Source organism: Lytechinus pictus, unplaced genomic scaffold (genome assembly GCF_037042905.1).
Source record: "Lytechinus pictus isolate F3 Inbred unplaced genomic scaffold, Lp3.0 scaffold_20, whole genome shotgun sequence".
In the NCBI taxonomy this organism is placed as follows: Eukaryota; Metazoa; Echinodermata; class Echinoidea; order Temnopleuroida; family Toxopneustidae; genus Lytechinus; species Lytechinus pictus.
This window is the reverse complement of record NW_026974141.1, coordinates 15,105,652-15,120,498: the sequence shown is the minus strand read 5'-3', so window position 1 is coordinate 15,120,498 and position 14,847 is coordinate 15,105,652. Positions and strand designations below refer to the sequence as shown.

The window sequence follows — 14,847 nt, the reverse complement described above, 5'->3', positions numbered from 1 at the left end:
GCTAGATTGATTTTCTCTATTTATTCAAGTCAGCATTTCCCTGGGGTGGAGCTAACTGCCTGAATTTTCCAGTTTTTAGATTTTGCTGTTAAGTAAATTTTCTGCATAAATCATGTTATTTGGGTTGAAAGCGGAAAAAAATAAATTTTGCCAAACTCTTAGCAATATTTTTTTTTTTCCATACACTAGAAGTGATTTTCTTCTGGGCTTTTGATGAGGTAAGATATAGAAAGCAAAAGAAAGCAGAATTTTGTGTTTTTAAAGCAGAAGAAAGCGGAATTTTACATCTAGACATCAGAAAACTTTGGGCACTACATGTACATAAAGCCACCTTATCAATCTTTATTATGATATTACTCTATGGTTACATTCAAACATGTTTGCAAGATATTTTTTATGACTCAGTATATGTAACACAAGAATCATTTTGAAGGGGATTTATTTTCTTGTAATATGCATCTAAATTTGAATTAAATTCCCCTTTTTCCTCTTATTCTAATTTCAGGTTCAGAAGATCTCTAAACAGAAGAAAATAGTGGACATTCATCGAATATCAGAAGGAAAATACAATATTGGAGGAAAGATTGTATTAATAAGGGTAAAAACCAAGCCTACTTTAATATGCTCTTTCTACTTTATTTTTGTAGTGAAATTTGAGAGAAAAAGTGGCTTGCACATTACCCATGGCTTGATCTACAAAACTAGAAAATTAAATTCTTGAAAAATCTGACAACTTATTGATTATTCTAAGCTATGCATCGAATGAAAGTTTGCTCCAATTAACTAAATAAATCCCCAATGGCTGATTTTTCATTCAAAGTCTCTTTATAGGAATGTGATGAAATATGAGTGAGAAAATATTTTGTATCTTAATCTTTTTATTTTTTCGTTTTTGTCTCATCTGCATAGCAGAGTGAGACTATAGGCGCCGCTTCTCCGGCGGCGGCGTCAACACCAAATCTTAACCGAAGGTTAGGTTTTTGAAATGACAGCATAACTTAAAAAGTATATAGACCTAGTTCATGAAACTTGGCCATAAAGTTAATCAAGTATTACTGAACATCCTGCCTGAGTTTCAGGTCATATGACCAAGGTCAAAGTTCATTTATGGTCAATGAACTTAGACCATGTTGGGGGAATCAACATCAAAATCTTAACCTAAGGTTAAGTTTTAGAAATGTCATCATAACTTAGAAAATATATGGACCTAGTTCATGAAACTTGGACATAAGGTTAATCCAGTATTACTGAACATCCTGCCTGAGTTTCGAGTCACATGACCAAGGTCAAAGGTCATTCAGGGTCAATGAACTTTGGTCAAATTGAGGGTATCTGTTAAATTACCATCATAACTTCGAAGGTTTATGGATCTGATTCATGAAACTTGGACATAAGAGTAATCAAGTATCACTGAACATCCTGTGTGAGTTTCAGGTCACATGATCAAGGTCAAAGGTCATTTAAGGTCAATGAACTTTGGCCAAGTTGGGGGTATCACTGAACATCATGTGCGAATTTCATGTCACATGACAAAGGTCAATGAACTTTGTCCATTTTGGGGGTATCTGTTGAATTACCATCTTAACTTTGAAAGTTTACGGACCTGATTCATGAAACTTGGACATAAGAGTAATCAAGTATCACTGAACATCCTGTGCCAGTTTTAGTTCACATGACCAAGGTCAAAGGTCATTTAAGGTCAATGAACTTGGGCAATGTTGGGGGTATTTGTTGAATTACCATCATAACTCTGTAAGTGTATTGGTCTAGTTCATAAAACTTGGACATAAGAGTAATCAAGTATCATTGAACATCTCTTGCGAGTTTCAGGTGACATGACCAAAGTCAAAGGTCATTGAACTTTGGCTATTTTAGAGGTAATTATTAGAATGCTGTCATAACTTTCAAAGTTTATAGATATAGTTTACAAAATGTGGATATAGGGCTAATCAAGTATCACTGACAAGTTTTAGGTTGCATGATCAAGGTCCAATGTCATTTATTGTCAATGAACGTAGTACCTCATATGAATGGTGTTTTTTTTTTTATAATTATTTTATAGTAGTTTTCAAAGTCAGCACTGCTGCTATATTGAACCGCGTGATGCAGGTGAGACTGCCAGAGGCGCTCCACTTGTTGTGTAAATGTCTGATGTATGCGCTTGTATTTTGACCTGTCTGATTTTCATGATATATTTTTTTTATTGATATTAGATGCTGAGAGGTCGTCATGTGATGGTTCGTGTTGGAGGCGGATGGGAGACGTTGGAATCTTACCTTGATAAACACATAGTGACTTCCATGAAGCGAGTCGGTCGAGCTGTAGATCTAGACTCAGGTGAAACTATACAGGATGATTACTTTGTGATGAATGCCAAATATAAGAGCCATAGTAATGTCAACAACAATGGAAGGACATAGCCCTCACTGAACTTTCGAAAGTTGTTGCTTTTTACATGCTTTAAAATAGTATTGATACAAAGTGGCGATGCAGTGCAGTCAAGGGTATTTACAATATGCAACAAAGACAAGCATTAATTGCTTAGGTCAAGTGGTTTGAATAGCATTGTGGATGCCCAGGATGCCTGCACTAACATCGCAAATTAAAACTGTGCATTACTTGTTTTATAAAATGGGTCAGCTGTATGAATATATGGTTGGGAATTCTCTAAAAACTACTCCAAATTTCATCATATTGCACAGACAATGTACCCAAAATTCTTAGGGTGCCGTGGCGGAGAGGTCTAAGGCGCCTGGCTGACATTTGAAAGTCCGGGGTTTGATCCCCGACCACGGCACCTGTGCCCGTGAGCAAGGCGAACAGTGCTCTTTTATCCTACATTTAAATAGATGGAAATGCTATATGCATTTTTGGTAACTAGGTGTGCACTTGAGTTAAAAGGAAAAAAAATTGCTTAGTGCTGCACCCCCCAAAATTGTATTTTGCCATCCAGAACATTGCTTTACTAATACAACTAAAGTTATTAGACAAACTTATTCTTTCTATTATTTGAAAGGTGTATTTAAAAGAGTAGCTATTTATGACTCAAGTCCATGAGAGACCAGACAGAGTGTTTGTCATTTCAATCTGGCTATATAGGATCTTGTCAACTAAATCCCGTCCTTGAAAAATGATGAAGAATTGTATTCATTCTGCTATTGCTGCTGTCCAATGAAGACCTCTTTTAATTTGCAGTGTGCCTTCATATATTGCCTTTTGTTCAGACATTCAAAGATATATGACCAATACAATCCAATGAGCTTTCATTTCACTCTTTCAGGTATTTTCCCTCTTTTCTTTACGCTTGGATCTTTCCTTGTTGAAATCTAAGTTTCAGTATGTTCTATATCTAAAACCTTGAATCAAAGAAAATATTAAGTGTTTGTCAAGCCCAGCCAATGATGATGATGATGTTTGGATTTAGAAATTATACATCATTAAGGCATACATGCGCTTGGTACAGTACCTGTAGAGTATAACATTTCTAATCAGGGTTCCCAGCCCGTCGGGGAAATCAGGAAAAATTATTTTACATTTTTCCAGTCAGGGAAAAATCAGGGAATTTGATTTAAAAAATACCTCAAATCAGGGGAAAATGCCTCAAACGAGGGAAAGATCTGGGAATTTTTATTGGCGTAATCCGCCCAAAAGTTGAAAGTACGGTAGTCAGCAAGGGCGGAAATCTCTCCCCAAAGGTAGGGGACCAGGGGCTCGAAAATTTGACAAGCAAAAAAAAAAAAAAAAAAAGGTTATCACCCAATAAGTAAGGTCATCTCATCCAAAATACATGTTTTATTTGGATTTTGAATATTTCTTTCCATCATAAAAAAAGACCAAAAATAGTAGGGGGGACATTTGATATTGTGTCCCCCCTACTATTTTGGGTAGGGGGGATGCGTCCCCCCTGGGATTTCCGCCCTTGGTAGTCAGTCAGACTCAGATATATTTTGTTGCATATAAAAACAGCATCCATTGATGACTGGTTAAATGGTGGTTTTTTAGTGTGTACTTATTAGTTTTACAATATTGTTTTTGTACTGAAAATACTTTTGATTCACTGCAACAACTTAGAAAACATACGAAACTGGGAATAGGTCTGAATAATTATCAGGGAATTTTTAAACTTCATCAGAGAAAAATCATGGAATTTGGTTTCTTGAAAAGCTGGGAACCCTGCTAATGCTTGGACTGTTTCAAGGAACATGTGTGTATGTGTGTTATACCCTTGCAAAGTGATGTGTATTATAATAACACCTCGACTTATCAACAGAACTAGTCGTCACTTACCAGTCATTAGCAAATTTTCTTCTCAGCTAATCTCTGGTCATGTGTTAGATATCAGCCTATCGTTTAATTAGGATCCATATCACCATTTTATAGCAACTTTTATATACCACCTCTTATAGTATTCATACGTTGTACTTTGGACCATGATACTCTGTCTACAAGTGTATACATGTATATCAAATTAAGTACATGTGGACTGTTTATTTTCATTGTGAGATTATCTGAAATAATTATGTCGAGAATATACATTCCATTCTGGATTTGAGGGAGTGTAGTGCTTGCAAATATCATTTACAAATGGGTGATTGATACATAAAATTGAACTGAGTAAATCAAATTCTTTTGGAAAAAGTAAATTGGTAACTGATTGTAAATTCGTGAGTGATTGTTAGATTTTATAGATTTCTGGACCTTCTATTAAAGCACACTCTATTAGAAGTTTCTTGCATGCTCCCCAAGAATTTTATTTCAGATTTTTTTCTCGCCTGAACGAAGTTAGGCAGAGACCAAGTGATCTTTATTCCTGTTTGTCTGTTCCAAAAATGTTCAAGTTTTTGTTAAACTTGATCTTATTTCTGCATCAAAGTTCATACTTGGTACATGATCCTTGGGAAATACACATGTGAGCCTATGAGAATGATCATGTCAAAGGTCATCTAGGGGTCAAAAGGTCAAATGATATGAGGTCATGTCCATCCTTTTTTTAATGTTTTGTTCACTTTGCTCTAATTTCCTTATTTCTGCATAAATTGTGATCACACTTGTTTTATATGATCACTGGATAATACCACATGTGTGTTGTTGAGGATGATGGGGTCAAATGGTCAAGTTTTTGTTCAAATTGCTCTCATTTTTTCTGCATCAATTGTACTTACACTTGGTAGAAATGATCCTTGGGTAATACCACAAGGTGTGTTGAAGGTGATTGGGTCAAACATCATCTAGGGGTCAAAGGTCAAGTTTTTGTTCAAATTTCTTATTTTTGCGGTGTTGGCTCAGTCGGTAACGCGTCTGCCCGTCGAACCAAAGATCGTGGGTTCGAGTCCACCCCGGGCGGATGACTGAAGCCAGTGCGTTGTGTGTAAACGTCTCTCCCATGTTTCATAGATGCAGGCTATGTTACAATGGAAAACACTCCGTCCCTCGGATAGGACGTTAAATGGAGGCCCCGTGTAGAGGAGAGTCACCACCTTTGCACGTAAAGAACCCACTGCACTATTCGTATAAGAGTAGGGGGAAAAAGAACCCACTGCACTATTCGTATAAGAGTAGGGGGAAAAAGAACCCACTGCACTATTCGTATAAGAGTAGGGGGAAACCCCGGTGTAGTGGTCCACCTGCATTCCCCCCAATCAGTTATATCGGGAGGAGAGACCTGCGGGTCATAGTGATTCAGTTCGCTTTTCGCCTCCCAGGCACAGGTGACGCCAAACAAAAATAATAAAATAATAATAAAAAATTGTGTTCAAACTCGGTACAAATAAACATTGGGTTATACCACATGTGTGTTCATGAGGATGATAAGGTTAAAGGTTACAGGGGGTCAAAATATCATATATCATCAATCGTGATATCAGGCAAGACTCATGTTTCGTGAACCATCTTGTTTCATTTATTTGTGACCGTATAAACTTGTGTATTCATTTTTTATCATTTTCTTCTAAAGGAAATGTTGAAATCCCAAGTTATTTTGCAATTGTTATTCTACATTCATGTATAATCCAGTTTTGTTTTTAAAGTATTCAACTTGTGCATAGTGTGTAAAAGAAATATGTGCAGTATTTGAGTTGTAAATAATTGATTGTGCTCTGTTTACACAGATAAATAATATATTTTTCTATGATGAACATGTGTTTTGTTTTTTTGCACTACAAAATATCAGTGAATATCCTTTCATTCAATTTGTATTCATTATCAGTTTACTATGAAATACAATTCATTCCCTCCATGATATAAGAATATATACAAATTAATTATAGAAGAAACCAAATAATGACTTGAAATCAAGAGGGCAATCAAAATTGATTATGGAAATGTTTGAAATATGAAATCAGTAAAGCTAAGTGTTTCATCAAATTGACAATTTGGCTTTCCGATTCACCTATGTTGAATGTTGTTGTTGTTGTTGTTATTTTAAATAGGCAAACTAGTCAGTTTTGACTATTGTTGCCTTGTAAATTTGCTTTCCCTTTTTTTTCAAAAAGAATAATTTCTTTGTTCAATCTATATCAGTTAAAAAAAAGCAATATACATGTACTATACAAGTAAGCATTTACATATTTTTAATTGGTTATCCTTTCAAGGATTTTAACTTTGAGCTGTTTTTGAAGCATGTGATGTATTCCAAAGTGTTTGTTATTGATTGCCATAATGTATTCCTGTCTGTGTTCTATTGTGACAATCCCTCATTGTCAAACATGACTTATTGACCAATGTATTCAATAACTAATGTATGATATATAATTGTTAAATTTGTTCAAAAATCACTGGTGGATCCAGGCAGGCTTAAGGGACATGCGCCCCCTCTGTATTCAGGAAATCCCCTATTGAGCGTACATGTTGATATATAGATTTTTTAAAATTGCCTCCTGTAGTTTCAAATTTGCTTATTTCACCCCTACTGTCTCAAAGACTTGGATCCACCACTGAACAATTATTGTTCAGGTATGTAATTGAAGCATAATGTTGTTAAATTTTGCAGGTGTTCTTTCAAAATCCAAGTTTCACTCGGATCGTTAAGTTAATATACTTCATGAGATGTTAAGAACAGTTCTTCCATTTGAAATTGTAAATAGTTGTTTTGTTTTGAATTGAACTATCTAAAGCGCCAGGAAACAATGTAATTGCCCTTCTCCCAAAATGGACAATTTGTGGGTTTCGTAATACATGCCACCATTATAATGAGAGGCTTGTAGGCCGACCACATTTTAACTGAAGTCCGATGAATCTCACCTTTGGGTGATGCCATTTTCAAAAAGCCCAGGCTTTGTACGGTTAAAGGCCCAGACTGAAGCTAAAAGTGAAATTGACAAATGGAAACTATATGAGCTACAAAGCACAACAATACAAATTTTATACATCAATAGGAAGCTGAATATTATTCTTTGGAAAAATCAAATTAACCGGTTTTGACAATAGGCTTTAGTGAGCTTCTTAATGGCCATAATTACAGGTACATGACATCACACTGTGTCAGGAGGATTCCATAGGTTTAGACGTAGAAGAGATAATGAAAATTAGTAATAACTGGCACTTATATAGTGCCATCTATCTCAAAATAATATATTCCGAGGCGCATTATAATTAGTATTACCCTATCTTAAGCTCGAGCTGCCTTCCAGCACTCTGTGCATTCCAGTAATTTTTCCTGCGGGTTACCCATTCACCTCACCTGGGTTGAGTGCAGCACAATGTTGGTAATTTTTTTACAGAAGGAAAAATTATGCCAAAAAGATACAATATTTTCTTGAATTGCATATTACATTTTTTTTTTTCGATTTGACAAGGCAAATAACCAAATTTGCCAATCAACTATGTACAAACCTATGGAATCACAATGCTTCTAACACAAAATGACATCACAGACTTTCAGTTGGTGAAAAGCACAGTCTATTTTCGAAGCTTGATAAATTTGACTCATTCTTAAAATGGCATAAATCTTACATTGCTGTGTTTTGTACATGTAGTTTATAAGCATGTGACTGGTCTATGATTTGTCATGTTCACTTTTGGGTCCAGCCAGGGTTTTAAAAAAACCAGATGTCATTGGTAGAAACTATTATTTTGAATGATATGGACATGTTGTATTTTTAATTACTTGACATCAGGGAACTCATTTTCATGTCAAATAAAAAGAAAAGTTATTATTTTGTAGAAGGAAACATTGCTTTAAGAGAACAAAATTATCTTCAATTCAAAAATTCATCGCTGTATTCATCTTTTTTTTTGCAATATTTTAAGATTTCCTTTCAGTGTAAATATGCTGTCCTTCAGTGCAAAAGTACTTGAATTATAAAAAAAAATCTATATGCTTACAAAAAATAAAGTTTTAAACACACACAAATATTTGTTGTCAAAGTATATTTTTTTATTGAGTTTTGCATGCGAGGAAGACAGACCAATCAGTTGTATGCCATCTAAAATTAGGTTCTTTCTAAAGTCATATTTCAAAATAATCTTGCTCCCCCATACATTTTTTTGAACTTGTCTTTTTTTATGATGACATTTGACCTTTTTTGGTTGCCTGGCAAAACATATTTGTACACCATTGTATGCCTTTCAGTCAATCTTTGTCTGATAAGCATAAAGCAAATAATGTGCATCAGCAAAGAGTATTATCCTTTCAGATTGACATTTATTTGGTATAAGATAAAATCAAGATACAATAATTTATATAAACAATGTAGTGCATGAAATACCAGGATTGCTAACAAAAAGTTTAAAACTTGTAAACAAGGGGGAGGGGCATCTGTTGTTGCGTCCTGGCCACCTAAATACAAGATAATCCTCTTCTCTGATGCCCATGATGCAAATTTAAGAAAGTACAATTATTACCTGAAAAGGGTGTATTAATAATGTGATTATTTAGTAGAAATAATAGTGGGCCTAATATGGAGCATTGCTGGACACCACATAGAAATAACATGTAATCAGAGTCAAATGTGACACATTGTCTTCATTATTGGGGGGAATCCAAGATTGGTTGTAAAATGTTGTGTGGGAAAGGAGAAAAATAAGTTAAAAGAATGGTAAAAGTTTGAAAGAAATCAGACAAGCAATAATGAAGTTATGGCAGCTTTGAAATTGACATCCCTAAGACGATGCAAAAATCAAATTGGCAACTGTAAAATTATGACAAGGGCAAGGACAACTTTTTCATATAGGCCATGTAGTTATCAGATATTTGTGGTTTCCTCCGAAGTACCCACTCCCATGTGGCAGTAATCAATATATAACCCAGGTAGCATATTGATTTATGTCCCCAGCATACATGAAAAATAACAAAAAACATAATTTGAAGTAAAATTTTTGAAAAAATTACATTTTAGCCATTATTTGTATTCAAGTACATGGAAGAGGCTTTGCCTTACATCACTGTGACATCACAAATGCGGCCAATTTGAAGTCCCCACTGTGATTATCAATTTTTACAACTTTTAAAACTTCATAACTTTCTTGTTTGTCGGATATTATTTAAACTTTCACCTATCTACTTGTCTGATATTTCTCTTTGCTCTAAAAGCATTTTTCCAGGGGGAGGGGGGCAGTCGAATGTAATGTTGTACACATGCGTGACCAACTTATTTCCAAACACCCCCTAAATGAGTTTTTCTCTGTGTGCAAAATATCCCCCTAAACTTTTTTCGGGCTTCATTCACACATTTTGGCCCCTGAACAAGTCGCCAGAACATGAACCCAAACAAGTTTTGTCTACTTGCTAACAATAAGTAATAGTCAAAACTATATTCATGGGTATTGCAGGCCCCCAGTGCAGTATAGGTTTATAATCGGGAAGAACCCGAACACTTAAGTTAGAACTTCGAGGAGGAAAAAGTCCGGGGAAAAACCTTGGGGGAAAAACATACCCTAAACACGTTTGACCCCGCGATTGACCATTGACCAGTCCTTCAAAACCCTTTTTTAAAAATGTGTTTTTGACGCGCGGCCCGCGTCCAAAATTGGGGGGGGGGGGGGGGGGACACCCATTGGGGGGGGGGAACACCCCTTTAAACGCATTTTTTTTGGCACGCATGTGTACAGAAATATTTTTGAGTTCCCTCCCCCGATAAGTTTTTATTTGGGAAGTATACCCCTTTAAGTGATCTACCAACAAAAGGAGTGGCTGACTTCAAATTCTATAATAATTCAGATATTGGAAATCAGAATATCATTATCATATTGTTTCTTTTTATTTTTAGTTCATGGACGGGTTGGAGGTACAGATTTATTTCCTCTCTCTCTCTCTCTTGCATGCCTGTGAATTAACTTAGGAACTTGTAAATCTATACTGTTATCTTTTCCTTTCCTTTTAATCTTTTTTTTTTGGGGGGGGTGTGAATCATGATTGATCCCGGTACGGTATTGGATTTTCCATTACTTTTTACCTCTCTTCCTTATTCAGTTAGATGGCAGCAAACAAAATAGTGCATAGCCATAGAGATATATACTAATAATTATACATCTCTATAGCTATATGCATAGCACACATAGTCTTGATTTAACGCTATTGAGTCGCATTTCAGTATGGAACATGTTTGAGTATTCCTGGTGTAGATTTTCGTTTCATAGAATAATATGATATCAAGTAAATACCAATTTTCATTTCAAAACAAAAGAAAAATATTGTTGAAATTACTAGTATTGACTGATTTATGCATTTGTAATTCATAAAATGATTTCCAATGCTTGGTCAAAGACTATCAATCACATGTGAAATGCAGCGATCACCTGATGGGGGTGATGATGACACAAGTTAGCTAGCTTGCCACAACGGTGTTTTCAAGTCAGCGAGTAGGAACAGAGAAAGAACCGGGGAACTCGGCGATCGGTATCTGCGTTTTTGGTGGCGATCGGGTCAAGCTCGGCCACTTGGAAGCAGTCACTCTCTCGCTCGCTGATGACGGCTGAGCTGGGCAAAGTGGAACCTCTTCTTAACTTTATTCTACCCCTAAATGTTTTCCTGCATGGATGGAAAAATAGCACCCTTGACAGGTAAGCACCGATGGAGTTAGATAGGAATAACCGTCATTTGGGGGATTTATTGGAACAATTTATATGAGTTTTTTTAAGTCGAAACATTGCAATTTTTTGCAAGTCGTAAATCGATCGTAGACGTAAATTCATCAACGAAATTGCTGAACAACCGATGGCGATGCCGATGATGACTGCAGAGAGACAGAGCCTGAACTGATTTGTTCTAGAGATAAATCTGCTGAACTTTAATTTAAATAAGATTTGATTACAGATGTGATATAGGCCTAGGCCTAGTTATATACTTATAGATTAGATCTATAGATTCTACGTGTGTGATGCTTCATTCTAAATTCCGTTAGATCTAGTTAGTACTACTAGATCTAACGGTTTTAGGTCAGGCGCTAGGTCAGGACAATGGGTAGGTTGTTCTCATGTCATGTATGTAGAGCTAATTGATTATGTTGTTAGACATTGGATTGTAAAGTTACTAAAATTATTTTCCTTCTTTTCCATTCTCTTTTTTATTTCTATTTTCTTGCTTCATTATGCCTGGTTTGTGTGTCCGGACAATTGAAACGAATCAGGGACAACTCGGACCACGGGACAACTTGGACCGTGGGCCGAGTTGTCCCACCCGTTTCGTGATGTCCCGTGGTCCGAGTTGTCCCGACCCCATTGAAACAGCCATTTGGATAAATTATCAAGCAGAGTCTCATCAATTTTTAGTAGAAACTGTTCTGCAATATAGCGAACAAAATTGAATAAAACTACTGAATTCATATTTTTTTGTGTAGGCCCTAGATCTAGATCAAATCCAAAGACAAAAAAAGAAGGCTTCAAAATTTTAGAGTGTCCAGACACTCCAACTGCCATCTTGTCTGAGATTTTTTTTTTTGCTAAAAAAAAAATTGAATATGCTTTATGGATTTGAAGAGAAATAACCTTCAGAATAACTGAAATGTGATTTTTAATGAAAAAATTCAAATTAATGGCCGCAGTGGAGAAGAATAAAATCGGACAGATTTTCAGCATTTTTCTGCGCCATAGAATTCATAGTTGCATGGGTGTCGATCACGGGGGGATGGGGGGATATATCCCCCCCAATATTTCAAGTGGGGGGGATGGCCTGTATTATCATCCCCCCCAATAATTTAGGGTAGAAAAATTATAATAATGATGATGAAAAAATGAAAAGTTTGATCATGATGATTATAGTGATGATTATAGTATGCCATCAATCAGTTTGTTTCTCTCACAATTTGTGTATATTGTTATTAAATAAAAACATTCTTTTTCAGGACTATTAAACAGATGGGTGGAGGTTCAAGATGAAAAAGAATGAAATGTTTATGTATATGAAATTTTTTAACACATAACATAAAAGGACCCCAACGAAAAAAGACTTTTGGTGTTCCATCCCACCAATGGTGAATAAATTAATTTTAATACATTAATTAATTCAAAAGGGTGGAACAATAAACGGGAGTAAAAGGGTGGCAAGATAAATCGTCTCAGGAATGACCATAGAGATATTATAGTAATAGCTCTATGGAATGACGGTAAGCCCGATGGCGCACGAGAAGCCACACAGTTTGTAATTTGTGCTAGTCTTAATTGGTCCGAATCTGCATGTTATCATCATGCATTAAGAAAAAAGATATTGCCAGTCGGGTTAGATTTAAGAGAGAAGTTGTATACACAAAGGCGTCGATCGGGGGGGGGGGGGGGGGGGGGGGGGCAGGGGGGGCGATCGCCCCGCCAATGAAAATATTTGGGGGAACATATCGTTTTGCCCCCCCTCCCAATAATTCCGTATGTGCAACTAAAAATAAAATAAGATTGTAATGCTACACTGAAACCAGCAAGCGAGATTGAGATACCAACTCGATTTTGATTTAAAATCGTGCTCAAAATGTCTGCTTTTCAGATTGGAATATAAAAAATTTCAGCTCGCGCTTCGCGCTCGCATCATTTCTGTACCAAAACCCCATACTTTTCATGATTAAATTGGTGAATAGAATGTCCCTTTTTCAGTTCTATACCTCAAAAGAACACCCGCTTCGATTTGCAATAATCTTTTGTTGGATATATATCTTGTTCTTTATTAAAAGCGTCCATTAAACTGTCTTTTTTCCAGATCGAAATATCAACATTTTCAGCTGGCGCTTTGCGCTCGCATCTATTGTTCTTCTAGATACCCATCTTAATAATTGGTACCAAAAATGCTTAGAATATCAAGCTTTCACGTCAGAAATAAAGAAATTTTAGCTCGCTCTCTAGTGAGATACATGTATCTATGCTCCTCATGAGTTACTACAAACAAACCTAAACAGGTACATTTTTCCTGTTTTCATGTCATACTAAAAAATTTCAGCTCGTGCTTCGCGTCGCATGTTGAATGTTGATTCATGATTTTGCCCCCCCCCCCCCATCTGAAAAATGGATCGACGCCCCTGTGTATACATCATGCTCAATAAACTATGAACATGGTCCAGACAATTTGTCATTTTTTCTTTCGTATGAGTTTAGAATAGGCTTACTTGTAACACAAATTGAATTTTCAAAAAAGAAATATAAGTACACTATAACAATGAAGGAATTTACAAGAACACCATGCATATCAATCACTCCCAAATGTCCTAACTTGTGATTTTAGTGGGGTAATGTTGAAAGATCTCCATCCACAAGAACTTTTGTGTCAATCATCCCCCCCAACCAAGAATACCGATCGACACCCATGCATAGTTGTATGTGGTGTAGTTAAGAAATGGGGGACACACAATTTCAAATGTTTAGCTTTTGACTTTGAGAACTATTTAAAGTTTATTCTTGATGTCAAAAGCTTGTCCACAGATAGTAAATTTGACACTCTTTCTGAAGGTATGATATTTTTTAAATTGAAAATCAGACCACAGAGTAAAATTGCTACAATAAACTTTGAAGAAAAAAAAAGGAAAAAAAATTGTGTCAAACAGAAATTAATTTTCCCATAGTAAACACATGGGGAATTGGCAATCTGAAAAAACACATAAATAAGGGTTTGCAAATTATCTCTTAAAAATCCTAATTTCTGAAGATCCTATAAACTTGTCCTTAGCATCAAAAGAAGCCCCTGAATTTTCTCTTTCCATACATCCTAATTATGAGTTGAAAATCAATTCAGATCACATTTTTCTTGCGGGCTGAATTTGCCCCCAAAATTGGGCAATTTTCCTCCCCAAATCAGCCCATTTTATGCTGACACTGTGGGTTCAGACACCCTATGGTTAACACAGCAAGCATGACCAACAAGCAATAGAAAAGAAAATGAAGAAAAATACAATTACAAATATAGAAGAAAGATGTAGGAAAAGAGGAAGCAACAGGAAATGAGACGTTTGGTGATGTCTTTTCTTGATTTCACATGCAGAAACAAAATCTGACAAATTCTGCATGTTTGTTTTACTTCTTCTTCTTCCTGTAAAGTACAGACTGCCGTTGGCATATTATCGTACTTGTGCTTGTCAAGTGCCCAGATGAATAGTGCGAGTAAAAATCTCTACAAAACTATGTGCGGCTAAAAACAGAAGAGGCCTTAACGAAGCCTCCTTTGCTGCACCTCCTGCTTGAAAGACGCGAGGGAGGTGCTGTGAACTATCTTTGCTGGGAGTGAGTTCCATATTCTGATAGCATCAGGAAAGAATGTTTTTTGATATATTTGTGTTCTGGCATATGGGATTTGGAACTTATCAGGATTTCCACGTGTACATGGTCCAGTTGATGGAATAAACTGGTCATCCGGGATGTTAATAAGCTTGTTGATGATGCAGTAGACCATGCTTGTTTGGTCATCACAAGTTGTGCAATTATGTGTGCATTCTATGGATG

The 14,847-nt window shown here is 36.0% G+C and overlaps 1 protein-coding gene across 1 annotated transcript in view; it reads left to right on the top strand.

Moving 5' to 3' along the window:
* Window positions 1-3,728, top strand: part of LOC129282512 (growth arrest-specific protein 2-like) — a 14,043-nt gene extending 10,315 nt beyond the window's left edge. The window contains exons 6-7 of the mRNA XM_064114834.1: window positions 506-598; window positions 2,214-3,728. Of these exons, the coding sequence (XP_063970904.1) occupies window positions 506-598; window positions 2,214-2,420 (300 nt within the window). The 3' untranslated portion in view covers window positions 2,421-3,728. The remainder of the gene's footprint in view (window positions 1-505; window positions 599-2,213) is intronic.
* Window positions 3,729-14,847: the final 11,119 nt, after the last annotated feature.